At 42.7% G+C, this 13,968-nt stretch overlaps 1 protein-coding gene across 7 annotated transcripts in view; it reads left to right on the forward strand.

Annotated features, from left to right (window-relative positions):
* The window catches only part of LOC118080370 (core histone macro-H2A.1), a 50,665-nt gene that overhangs the window by 22,770 nt on the left and 13,927 nt on the right, over positions 1-13,968 (forward strand). For 5 of the 7 annotated variants that reach the window (XR_009557144.1, XR_009557146.1, XM_060271664.1 and 2 more), the window contains exons 3-6: positions 6,928-7,034; positions 7,305-7,502; positions 9,423-9,530; positions 13,743-13,842. Coding sequence is in view for 4 of the 7 variants with exons in the window: in XM_060271664.1 (XP_060127647.1) it covers positions 6,928-7,034; positions 7,305-7,502; positions 9,423-9,530; positions 13,743-13,842 (513 nt within the window). In the remaining 3 variants the exon portion in view is untranslated. The remainder of the gene's footprint in view (positions 1-6,927; positions 7,035-7,304; positions 7,503-9,422; positions 9,531-13,742; positions 13,843-13,968) is intronic. The other 2 variants (XR_009557145.1, XM_035105483.2) reach the window with 1 other exon arrangement.

Genomic DNA, 13,968 nt, shown 5'->3' on the forward strand with positions numbered 1-13,968 from the left:
TGGATAAACAGGTTTACCAGCATATGAATATCCTGAAACTGAACTGAACTTCTTCAAATATTTGCAATTGTAAGGCTAAGGCTGGTATTTATTTGTTTTTATGAGGAGTGTGCAAAGGGAAAAGAAATGTTAAGTGGTCTCTTTCAAGGATATTAAGGAAGATTGTAAGGAATGTACAAGAAAATGAACGTAGGGAAGTCTAACTATTATAGTTGATTGAGTCTGATTGGGCTAAGATTTTTCAGAATAATAGAATGTTTTGGATTCAGTAAATCATTGATGGAACAATGTGTGATTGTTTTTCGAAATAAAATAGATGAAATCCTTCTCCTGGAGTCAGTATGGCATTGCCTGGGATTTCTAAATGGGATTATACCAATGTCCCTCCTTTGGTTTCCAGAGATGCTTCTCTGATTTCTTTTGGATCGAGGTTTCAGTTTCACACATTTTTCAGAAAACCCCTTTTCTCATGTTGAAAAGCTTTTTGTTGTTGTTGTTGAAAATGCTGGCTGTTGCTCAGCATATCATCTGTTAGCTGTTAGCAACTAAATTCTGAGCGTTATGACTTCATTTCACTGAAGTGGAGAAAGGCAAAAGGTTTTGAAATAAGAGAAATGGTTTTCCTCAAGACATGAAATCTTTACCCCAAAAGAGGAAATAAAATTAAGCTAATCAGCATTTGGACCAAGTTAGAGTTCAGAGCTGTCAGGTATATTCACATTTGCAGAGCAGAAATCCAGGTCTTGAACACCTGACAACTACAAGGACTTTTCCCTTGTCCAAAATGCTGGGGGTGGGGAAGCTATCAAGCAAATTTGGAATCTTACACGTCTTCTTTTTACACACAACAGATTGGACATGAAATGACTTCTATGTCTGCGCATGAGAGGGATATGACATCAGTTTTGATGATATTAAAACCTGCGTAATAGTTCCTCATGAATTTTCACATTGGACGCTTAATAGTTTAAAGTGTTTTCTGTGAAGCTGATCAGTTGTGTTCATATCTATGCTAGGTAAAAATGGTTTAAAGCAGGAGAGGCCAATTTTCAGCAGCTTCAGCCAGCATGCCCAATGACAACAGGGGAGATCTAAAAGCATCTAGAGGGGCACCACATTGGCTCTTCTGTTTTAAAGCATCCTTAAAGAGCCCTGCTGCATTGTGTTTATTTGTTTCCCAAAAGTCCTTCCCTCTTGCCAAAGGTTTGTTTGCTTGCTTGCTTGCTTGTTTATTGTTGTGGATGAGGAATCTCATTGGAAATCCTTTGTGCACATTAAAAGTTCCGCCATGAATGCTCCAGTTCAGCTTTTGTTTAATTACAAAAAAAGGGGCATTTATTGGGCAGGGCTTTTTAAAATCAGAATGCAAGGCGGGACTCCTCAAGCTAGCTGACCCTTAGAATGGAGCGTGTGCATGACCACACAAATCCTGTGCACACCTACTGAGACGTAAGCCCCATTGAGCTCAATGAGTTTTGCTCCAAGATAAATGCAGAACAGCAGCCTGAGTGCACGGAAAAGAATGCTGCTTCCTCATTTCTATCCTTCCTCTTGAACCATGCTTTCTTCCCGAGTCTGAAAAGGAAGTGGGGTACATAGACTTCCCCGAAGGGCCATTAGGAAACAGTGCTTTCAAAATTGCTTCCTGCCCACGGAGAAAAACGTCAAAAACAGGTGTCCCCTGAAAGAAACGGATGAAGGACAAATAAAAAGTTCCTTTCAGATATTGAAGAGCAACACTTAACACAGACTCTCTGGTTACGATATAACTTCTCTGTATTAGATGTATTCTCTGTATTGGATGTCAAGAGTAAAAAAGGCAAATTTGTTACTAGGGCATAATAAATACAAAGGGTTGTATTTGTCCCCACTTGGAGGAGATCCACTGAAATTGACATACAGTCGTACCTTGGAAGTCAAACAGAATCATTCCAGAAGTCCATTTGACTTCCAAAATGTTTCGGAAACCAAGGCACAGCTTCCAATTGGCTGCAGGAAGCTCCTGCAGCCAACGGAAGCTGCGGAAGTCACAATGGACACTTGGGTTCCAAAGAACATTTGCAAACCAGAAACAATCACTTCCAGGTGTGTGGCGTTCGGGAGCCAAAATGTTCGACTTGCAAGGCGTTCAACTTCCAAGGTACGACTGTACTTGACTAACTTGGGGTCATTGATTTCAATGAGTCTAGTCTGTGAGAGAAATTGCTAAGAATAAAATACTCTAACTGCATGTATGTATGTATGTATGTATGTATGGGGGAGGGCGATCAGCATAGTAAGTAGCATTCCCCAGAATGCTAAGGCCTGCTTGAAGCAGAAGGCAGAGGGAAGATGAGGTGCTCATCGGTTTAGCTGTCCCAAATGCAAGTTGTCAGGATAAGATCAATCTGCCTTCCCCAAGCTGGTGGAATTGCTTTTCCATTTCTTTTCTGCAGCCCCACAGGGCCTCACTCTGTCTCATCAGTGCTTCTTGCTGCAGACTGTGGATTTGGCTTGCTGGCCAGGGGTGCCATATTAACCAATATTGCATGCCTGGATAGTCCATCTCTGACCTAAACACAGAGTTTATTATATTATAGCTGTGTCCTCCAGAGGAGGGGGGGGCATGATGAATCCTGAGTGCGAACTTCTGAGTTTAGCTTCAGTTTTTCTGTTTATGAGAGGAATAGGATTGGATGCTCGGGATTAAGTTATTTACCCCTCCAATGACCTTGCTGTGCTCAAGATGAACTTGGAGAGAAGTCTACTTCCAAGGAAGAAATGTACTGTAATGTTGCTAGAAGATTGGCGCCATGAGAGCTTTTCCTTTGGAGTTAACAGCTCCATGACTGGGGTATTAGATATTGAAACTCCACCCATTTGCTGTTGTCCCAATAAAAACCCAGGCCCTCAGCACCTGCTCTATTAAAAAAAATCCTAATGGTACTCCAACTGATATAATTGGCAGCATGTCTAACTTGGTACTCAGTAGATCTCTCTTCCTCCTTTTTCTGAACCTTAAGTCCATTTCCACCCTCTCTTGTATTTCCCCTCAAAGTGCAGTGCCTGAGGATCGGATTGTTCCCTTCTGTTGGGAAAGCAGCTTAGAGGATATTTGTGTTCTTCTTCTTTTTTTTGCTGAGTATTCTTCAGTTTTTTTAAATAATTATTTTTATTAAAGATTTTCTTAGGTTACAAAGGTAGCGCAATGTCTCATTTTTTTTCATGCATCATTTTTACACATCAATTTTACTTGTTGAGACATTATGAGGAAGGGGGGGAAAGAGGTAGGTGGGATGGGGAGTTGGGTGTGGTGGATTGCCGATGTTTCTGTTTTTCTTGATATGTGTAGGGGTTCGGCGTCAGCGTCGTTTGTGCAGGTTCTCTGTTGTTTGTTCATGTTTCTTTGTTGGTGAGAGAGGTCAGGATTTGTCTTAGAAAGTGGTTGTTCATTTATGGTTGGCTGTGATGATCCTTAATTTCTTGCGTGAGTAGGGAGGGAGGGTGTTTTGATCAAGTTAGCCATATTGATTTGTATGCTGATGGTAAGTTTTTGTCATTGTCCTGTTGGGCTGTATAAGTGATGAAGGGGAACCATACTGGGGTGAAGGTGTCTTCTTCTGTTTGTCCCCGTGTCAGTTTCAGCTTACTGGTTAGTTTTTCTAGTAGGGCTGTTTCCCATACAACTTGGTACCATTTGTGTTCTTAGACGTTGTAATTTGGGAACAGTATGGAGAATTGGGACAGAGCAAAGATCTGGCTTCCTTGGAAGAATCACTCACCACAAACCAAAGCAGCACATTTTGCTAGGAAACTGCAGGGGTACTGTTCTGTGGTCAGAAAGCTGCCATTGAAATAATATTGACACTGCAGCTATTACGATTAAGACTAATATGCTTCCCAAATTAATCTTTCTGTTCTGCTCTTGCTTGAGCAAGTGTTTCAACAGCCTGACAAAGCATCTCCTGCCAGACTTGACAAAGCATTTGCTCAAACTGGAAGATAAATCTTTTGAAATAAAACCCATGAGGGTCGTATCCCATGTTAGACCTACTCAGAGAAGACCCTTTGAAATTAAATAGCATGAGGAAGGCCGCATCCACACCATACATTTCAGGCACTATAGCAACACTTTTAACAGTCATGGCTTCTCCCAAAGATTCTTGAGAGTTGTTGGGATACACTTATTCCCCTCATGGAGGAAGAGAAAAGAAAGCCTAGTTGGGTTTTCAGCAATATTTGATAGTCAGGCAGTGGCAACACAGTATATTTATAGTCCTGTTCACATGTTACACTGAACATGGGTAGAACAAGTTGTTGCTAACACTTATACAAGTGTTTGTGTGAAAGTGTACCTATGTTTACATAAGTAAGCGAATTGTACACTCATTGGGTGTAATGTGTGAACACCCCTTATTTGTGGCTGGGATGAGTGCTTGGCAGGGGGAAATAAATTACATCTCTTGGTAAATATTCACAGTGCCCACTGCTAGTTAATGTTAATCTCTCTTCAGGATAGTGGTAATGAATGTGTAAGTGTTTAGTAGTAGTAGTAGTAGTAGTGATGGTGGTAATAATAAGAAATTCGTACAAAGATTTCAAGTGATCAAAATGTTTCACATTCAGGATTTCTATATTTTATTTTATTACATATTCCACCTTTCCCCCAAGGGACTCAAGGTGGTGTATATGGTTCATCCTCCCTCCATTTTCTCCTTGCAGCAACACTGTAAGATATGTTAGGCTGAGAGACAGTGACTGGTCCAAGGTCTCCCCCACTGAAATCATCACAGCAACGCTGAATAATTATTATTCCTTCCCTCCCCACTCTCGTGAGTTCATGGCAGAGCCAAGATTCATCCCAGGGACTTACTAATTCATAAATCAGTCTCTTAGCTACACCAGTTCTCAGTACTCAGTGCTTGATGACTCACGGTTAAATGTTTGAACTGCCTCTCTTGAAAAATAATTGTGTTTGAGTTGGCGCAAGCCAATGAACTGAAAGATTGATTTGCCACTCACTATTTGCATAGGCAGGTTGTCACTTGAAGTGAATGATGGGCGTGCATCAATTCACAAACCAGTACACAGGACCTCATCGGCACATGGCTGACCTACCAGGGTACTCCCAAGTTGCCTTGTCCTAAGATCTGCCCTGCTGTTAATATGCTATCAAACAAAAAGGATTGCAATTCCGTCCCTCCTTGACCTTGGAGACCACTTGGCTTACGGTAGCAGAGTCCTATTGGACACAGGTGAGAAAAGGAGCAGAAGTAGGTTCCTTGGAGTATTACAGCATCTGTATCACTGCAGGTGTTTAGCTCCTATAATACATGGCCTTAGGGCTGATTCATGTGTTACAATTCCAGGCAGGAGGTGATAATAGCCAAACAATTTCACTGCCTTGTCTGGAATTATGACAAGTGACTTGACCCTGAATATTCAACACGCAGGGATGCTGTGAGCATTAATAGCGCCTCACAGAAATGACATTCAATATTGAATTAACTTTCCAGGTTTTTAAATTAAAAGTTGGTCTGTCATAAAAAAATTTTAGCCACACGTGTGGAATCATGTTAAGTCATCAACCTAGAGAAACAAAATACTCTCTCAGTACTGCGTCTTTTAGAAATATGACACTGAACAATTCCTAATATCATTGATAAAAATACATCTGCTGTTGTAGTCAAAGTAAGTGTCATAAGAGGCTTATCACAGGAATTGTGATTATAGTACCTGAGGAATATTATAAAGGTCAGCTTACCTAGTATATGTACTGAAGCTAATCCTTTATATCATGCAAACTATAGTTTAATAGTTTCCTTTTTTCACTAGAAATTATTCCCCTTCCTACATATTTTTTATGTAGGGATTCATGGAAAACTCCTAATAATCAGGCAAAACAGACTACCCAAGATGCACAGAATATGTATTAAAACATGAAAATATCCATAGTTGTTTCTGTATTTCAGTTAGGTTAAAAAACAATAGTACTTCTGGTTTGAAAATCTGGAACATTGTGCAAAAATTATCTGGACCAAAAGCTCGATTAAAAAAAAATGCAACACACACCAGACAAATGTAGTTCTGTATTGGGTCTTTCCTTAGTTCCCAATAAATAATTTCTCTTATATTGGTTTGTTATCTTTTAGTTTGTCATCAGAATAAATAGGCTGTCATGTAGATTGGCAGATTCCACATGCAGGTTTTGCTATCCAAATGCAATGCATTCTCATGAAATTGTTTGTTAAGTGAGTGTTCACATAACGAGTTGGTAATTTTAATTGATTCCTCCTGGGAAATTTCTAATGCATTCCCGGCCATAGAATTTTGACCCCAAAATGATGACAAAACCCAGGAAAACCCTCTGAAATCTTGCAGAGGCAAAGAAGAAATGCTGTCTTGATCACGTTGTGAGACAGGTTTATTTTTGCACATACAGTGGTGCCTCGACTTACGAATTCAATCCGTTCCGAAGGGACCTTCGTAAGTCGGAAAAATCGTAAGTCGGAAAACGCCATTGGAAACGCGATTTCCCATAGGAATGCATTGATAACGGAAAAATTCGTAAGTCGAAGCAACCCCATCTAAAAATTCGTAAGTCGGAAAATCCCTATCTAAAACCGCTGCGGTTTCCCCCCGGATGTCGAGACATTCGTAGGCACGTGGCCATTACCCCCATTCGTAAGTCGAAAAATTCGGTTGTCAAGTCGTTCGTAACTGTAAATTCCTATGGAGGATTAATAATGGAGCCGGGGTTGCATATCTACTATTAAGCAAATACTACTGTGGTTTGTGACCATGAGGTACTAGGAGAGCAGGTGGCTACATACCTTTTGTGAAGTGCTAGAAAATCGACTATATGCTACTTCGTCCCCTTATTCACCAGACAAAGGCCAGGTGTTTCTCTGTTGTTTTGAATTAAGAAAGTCTTCTCTTCCTTGACAGCGGAAATTCTTGAATTGGCTGGAAATGCCGCGCGGGACAACAAGAAGGGTCGTGTCACACCTAGACATATCCTCTTGGCTGTAGCAAACGACGAAGAATTAAATCAGGTGAAAAGATTTTCCTTTTGATTCTCCTTTGCAATTCAGGGATATAATTCAGGATTGTAATTCAGGATATAAGAAGTAGTTTGTGGTTGGCCCGGCTTAATTACATGAATGGGAAATGTATCAGCAACTCTTCAGGTTAAAGTTGACACGTAATCTCCCTGCTCTGAGTTTTTCATTTGTTCGTTTCCCTTGCCTTTGGTGGCAAGGCGCCTGGTTTCTCCCAGTTTCAAAGCCATTCAGCGTTGCCTGTTTGTTCCGTTTCCATTTAAGCTGTTGAAAGGCGTCACCATAGCCAGCGGTGGTGTATTACCAAATATTCACCCAGAATTGTTGGCGAAGAAACGGGGATCGAAAGGAAAACTGGAAGCGATCATCACTCCGCCACCAGCCAAAAAGGCAAAATCTCCATCACAGAAGAAAACCACAATAAAGAAACCAGGTGGCAAGAAAGGAGCAAGAAAGTCTAAGGTATCCTTCTGTTTCCTTTACAGCCTAGTTCTATGTATGTTTACCTAGAAGCAAGCCCCTTTAGACTTATAAAATTAGTGTGTTGATGCACTGTTAGTGTTTATGTATGACATAGATCAGGCATCCCCAAACTGCGGCCCTCCAGATGTTTTGGCCTACAACTCCCATGATCCCTAGCTAACAGGACCAGTGGTCAGGGATGATGGGGATTGTAGTCCGAAGTTTGGGGATGCCTGACATAGATTATTCCTTGTTGTCTGGATGACACTTGATCTGACTCTAGAAGCAGCTTACCAGGTGAGGTGGTGCCAGCTTCCTGGCAGGTGGGTCCCCGTTGCTTACTGGGTGGGAGGGAGAGGCGGTGGAGAGGTTGGCATCGTGCAAATGCGCTGGTGGAGCCAACCCAGTGTACCTACTGGCCTATTTGCCCCATGCTGACCTCCCCTGCACCTCTCCTCTCCCTCTCTCTTTCCTGGTAAGCAACAACAACTCACCTGCCAGCAGAGTAGCGCAATCTCCCCTCCTGGCAAGCCAGTTGCGCCTTGTAAATGTTACAAGCGACATGCTACAGAGAGCAGTGGGCCATATACCACTTGGTCATTCTGTGGAGGTGAAGGTGAGCACATTATAGATTCTAGAACATTTCATTTCCTAATGTACCCTTTCTAATAGGGATGGGGAACCTCTGGCTGCAGGCCACATTTGGCCCTTCAAGCTGTTCTCCCCAAGCCATGCCTACCTGCCCCACGCCTCACATCTTATGTGGTATCAGGGGCAGGGCAGATAGAGATGTGGCCGGATTGGTTTCTCAGGCAGCCAATCGCTGCAGAAGTCTGGCTTGAATCCCTTCGCCTCAGCTGATGGGTGAGGAGGTCAGCCCTGCTTGGTTCAGGTATGCGAGCAAGTTTCCCACAGAGAACTTGCTGTGCACCCAAACCCTGCAGAAAGCAGCATTGAACTTCACACACGTCAGCTAATGCACAGGGTGTTCAACCTCTCTCCCTCCTCCCCTGCAACCCTACAGGCCAGTGTTGACTGGTGAGCAGGACAATCCACCTGTCAGTCAGCTGACATCATTGTGACATCAGGTGACTGAGAGGTGGGTAGTCCCACCGGCTTGCCAGAGTTGGCCCACAGGGCAGTGGGATATAAAGATCTGGCCCACTGGGCCCAAAGGGTTATCCGCTCCTGCTTTATGCCATGATTACAAAAGCAGAATTCCTCTGCAGCTGTAAGAAGTTGCCTTCTTGGGCCATCTAGCTTCACTGGCAGTAGCTCACCACTGTTTCAGATAGGAATATTTTCCCAGCCCTGCCTGGGACTGAATCTGGGACCTTCTTGATGCAAAGGAAATGTACGCAAGTAAAAATATCCTTTGTTGCTTATACCTTTGGGGAAGAAACAAACACAACATGGATTTGCCTTTGACATCACACCTTTAGAGGAATCCAATCAAGAGTACCGTATTGTTTTACCTATATGAGAATCACTCAGCTGAGGTATGGTTACAGGTAGGTAGCCGTGTTGGTCTGGATCGAAGTAAAATAAAAAAATTCCTTCAGTAGCACCTTAAAGACCAACTAAGTTTTTATTTTGGTATGAGCTTTCGTGTGCATGCACACTTCTTCAGCTGAGGTATGTCAGAGACAGATTCCCACTTGCATTGCTAGATGGATGGTAAAACACATTCCATATGGTATAGCGTATGGATTACCAACACAGTGAGGAGTGTGAATTTGTGAATACATCTAGCATGTGTCTAGTCTATCAGTGGGGGCTTTGCAAACTGGTTCCCTCTGTGGAGTAGCTGCAATAGAGCAGTGTGCATGTATTTCATGAGCATATGATTAGTTGTGCTGCGTTGGTCTGTTTAATTGTGGATTTTACTAACTGATTGCTTGGTTGATTTTGACCGAGAAGAAACAGGGAGAAGTCAGCAAATCAGCAAGTGCTGACAGCACAACAGAAGGCACCCCAACAGATGGCTTCACCGTCCTTTCTACAAAAAGTCTATTCCTTGGGCAGAAGGTAGGTTTGTGCAATACAGTTTTTAATAGTAAATAGATGTACGGGGGATACGGGTGGCGCTGTGGTCTAAACTACAGAACTTTGGGCTTGCTGATCAGAAGGTCGGCGGTTCAAATCCCCGCAATGGGGTGAGCTCCCGTTGCTCGGTCCCAGCTCCTGCCCACCTAGCAGTTCAAAAGCACGTCAAAGTGCAAGTAGATAAATAGGTACCGCTCTGGTGGGAAGGTAAACGGCTTTTCCATGGGCTGCTCTGGTTCGCCAGAAGCGGCTTAGTCATGCTGGCCACATGACCCGGAAGCTGTCTGTGGACAAACGCCGGCTCCCTTGGCCTATAGAGCGAGATGAGCGCCGCAACCCCAGCATCGTCCGCGACTGGACCTAATGGTCAGGGGTACCTTTACCTTTAGCTTTACCTTTTTAAATAGATGGACAGGATTGTATCCAGTGCTTGTCCTGCTCAAAGCAGACCCACTGAAACTAGTAAGCTGGCACACTTAGGCTTATCAATTTAATTGGGTTTACTCTATGTAGAACTTAGTTGGGTGCAACACACAGTATTACTTAGGAGGGACTTCCCTGCTTCTTCAACGGCTTGGCACACACCCAACTTCCCTATTCTCCCCCACCTGCCATGATTAACACAGCTGGCAAAGCGTTGGGGGGTGAAGGAGATAAAAGGGGTGGGGGGAAAGGTCCAAAAGGGATTGCTGTCTAAATATAGACAAACAGGAGAATGAAAAGGAGAAATGAAAGTAGCAACGGATGACTATGGGCAAATGCAGCTGCACATAATTAAAAATGTAGTTACAGGCATGAATGGGCATTCAGGGGTTAAGCCAAAGGCCTCACAGAAAATATGGGGTTTCAGTAGCAATATGAAAGGGGAGGAAGAAGTGGTATCACATAAAAGTTCAGGGAGCCATGCTAGGGAGGCAGGAAGGGGAAACTGGTGGTGTCATAAATATTCCCACTAGTGCAACAAGGCTTCCCTGCTCCTTCCCAAAATCTGCTCTGGAGGATCAGGAAAACCTCCAGAAGAGTGTGTGAGGGGAAGGGAAAGGAGAGCTATCAGGCAAGATGGAAATCTGTTCATCTTAGCACTACGTTGACCCCCTCCATTGTGCCCAGCAAGAAACCTCTGAGTGGTTGGTAGTAGTAGAGGGGAAGGAGCTGAGGACAGGGAGGAAAGGTGTAATGGGAAAGAAAAGGAGAAATAGATTGTGGACAGATGCTATAGAGAGCTTTAAAAGGGGCATCATGGAATCAGCAAATTCTGGTGGTGGAGTTTTGGATAGATGTGAAAAGGCTGACTAGCGAAGGAGAGGGAGGAATAAATAAACGAAGCTATGTGCCTAGCCAAAAAGGTTAATTGTGATAATGACTGATGCTGACATCCCTGGATGCAGGTGGTCCCCAGAGGAGCACACTTAGCCTCCTAGTTGAAGGCAACAACATGTTCTGTGGTTTAAAAAGCATCTGCACATGACAGCGTACTTGTTTTAGCGAACTTGTGCTGAAAATGAAATGGCTTTGCTATATTGTCATCTATGTCTGTAAGGCCCTGTTGATAACGGCCCCAGTAAATTAAATTTTGGGGAAAAATGCCAGGTGGCATTGCAGTAATTAATTCAGTAAATACGTTTGTGGTCTTTCATACCAACATACCTCACAATTTAGCTGGCCTGCAATATGTTTTCCAAGCATGGTTGCCTGTTAATGATAATTTAGAGATTTTTGCAGGGTTGGAGGCATTTGCAGTGGGATCGCTTAACTCTTCTTCCATCTGCTGAGTCTCCTGCAAGCATCCTCCAAAGTATTCCACACACATTCAAGCTAACTCCTAATACTGGAAATGCCCATTCAGAGGAGAAAAGAATTTTGAATAGTGATTGGAAGGAAAAATCAGTGGTGGGAGAAGGGTTAAGCAGCTCCCCTTCCCAGTCTCCTCCACAAAGGCCTATCCCTCTTGCGTTAAAAGTTAAGAGGCAAATGCAGAATTGGAAACTCTGCAATTGCCTTGTAATATCATGTAGATCCGTCCTTATTGCATGAACCAAACGCCCAGGAAAGGTTTCATAAACACCCTTCAGAAACTTGATTGTATGTCTGTGTTACAGTGAGAAAATGCTTAAAAGTGGGGTGTTACATGTTCAGTTACATAAATCACAAAATGTTATGTTCCTTTTGCTAATTATTACGTATTTCATATTGAATAATAGTCCCTTTCCCCAGTGAAGAAAGTAGCTTGGAAGGCGTGTTTATATGTGCATCTAACCTCCAAAGTCAAGTTTTTTTCATTTGGAAATAGAGAAGGTTTAGGTATTTGCACTGAGAAATGCTAACATTTTGTACTTGTTGATATTTTGTATGTCTATTACTTGGTGTTTTTTGTTCTACTGAAGAAAATATTATTATAGTATTTTGTTGAGCTTCATCCGCCACACATTAAAAACTACATTTAGATCTAATTCTGGTTACAACAAGCTAGTTTATGAATATATTAAGAAATTGAGTCCCTTGAGAATTCTCGCAAGTTACCAACATAAAGTATCTTTATTCAATGTCTGATTTTTGCTTTCTTCTGCCGACACCCATTGTGCCGATGCAAGGCTCAAACAGTAGAGTATAAGCAAACAGTAGAGTATGAGAAAACATAGAAATTATTATAAGTGCATGAAGTAATTCCCATAGATTCTGTAGGCCTTGGCATAAATCATTCCGATTCAGAAGAAATACACATCTTACATTCAAAAACTGGCAGGAATAATTTTTGCCCACACATCTCTGACTCCCAAGCCTTTATTCTGATTCTCCATCTGCACCGCTCCCTTCATTTCAGTTGACTCCTTACTTCCACTTTGAAGGCTGGGCTGCTCCCTACAGCATGTCAATGCTTTTTGGCACTTTGTATTTTGTTTGCATTTGAAAAACGGCTATTTTATTTTTCTCCCTTCGCATTGACAAAAAAATAATAATTGAATACTGCTAAAATAAGTAGTAATGCAAGAGGGGGCTTTGACAGGTCGGTGGCCCTCTCCACCTGTCAGTCATGTGACTCACAATGACATCGTGCCAAATTTGGCCCGCAGGTCAGTTCCTGATATGGATCTAGCCCATGGAACCGAAAGGGTTCCCTGCTCCAAAGAATGCAAGGTACAAATCATGTAGGGATTTTTTAAAGTACAAAATCTGGAGCCTATGCAACATAAACATTCTCATTTGAAGATTTAAAAAATCCTGGGAAGATTTATTTTTTAAAGGCTTCACATGAAATATTATTCGGACAATATCATAAAGAAGGCACCAGGAAAGACTCTTGTAGGGAGGACCTTCTATAACTGGGGTGCCACCACTGACAAGGCCCTCTCCCTAGCAGCCACCCACCTCACTTTACTTGGTGGAGGGTTCCCTACCAAACTGACTGGTGCGAAAGCTCTTATTCTTGGTCTCCTGCAGCATCCTGCCAAGTGGAAAGGAGACATTGTCTTATTTTGGTTACCCATTTGTAGAAAGTTTACCATGCACATTGCACCCTGGGTTCATTGGGGCTTGATTCCCAGATAAGAGAGCAGTGTAGCCTTAAGGTATCCTTATTGAAATTCCACACACATGCAAAGTCACCCCTTCTCTTCCCTATCCACCATATGCAACAGTGAACCAAAATATCCATTGGTTGCATGTCATTGTAAGCAGATCAGGTACATGCCATGTGAAATGATTGCTGGTAACTTCCTGTAGTTGCATACCAGCTCAGGGACAATCCAGCAGTCCTGCCAGTGGGTTTGCACCACACCAACCTCACTGCTACTTTACCCCTCTAACTCCCAATGGCAGTAGTGACATGGCCAATCAGAGTTGAAGTAAGCGCTAGTGCCCCAACATCCACTACTGCCTGGTAGGAAGCCAGCAGAGGTGCTAGGGACCTGACATCCCAGCCTCTTGCCAGTTCATCCCCATCAGGCATTAAAGCTTGGCAAGTTAAAGCTCTGACCTGACACAAGTGCTTCCTTCCCATGTACAGAATCATGTCCGAGTCTTGAGTTTGAAGCATATTCCATTTTGTTTGTTTGCCAGTAGCCTGCCATTTATTTCTGCACATTGGTTTGCAGTGATGCTACCCCTACCTGCGTTGCGAGTCTTACTTTTCTGCAGCTTCTCTGTGATTTCCCAACTGTCCTGTTGTTATTTCCCACCTCATGCTTTTCTTTTCAGCTGAACCTTATTCACAGTGAAATCAGTAATTTAGCCGGCTTCGAAGTGGAGGCCATTATCAATCCCACCAATGCTGACATTGACCTTAAAGATGATCTAGGTAAATGGGGAATGGGCTGCCATAACTAACAGTCACATGGAAATTATGGAATGCTCACACTACTCCTCTCGTGTAATAAATGCAAGATTTTGAAAGCCTCAAAATACATAAAAGGGTGGGTTATTA

This window comes from Zootoca vivipara, chromosome 2, assembly GCF_963506605.1.
Source record: "Zootoca vivipara chromosome 2, rZooViv1.1, whole genome shotgun sequence".
Classification (NCBI taxonomy): domain Eukaryota; kingdom Metazoa; phylum Chordata; class Lepidosauria; order Squamata; family Lacertidae; genus Zootoca; species Zootoca vivipara.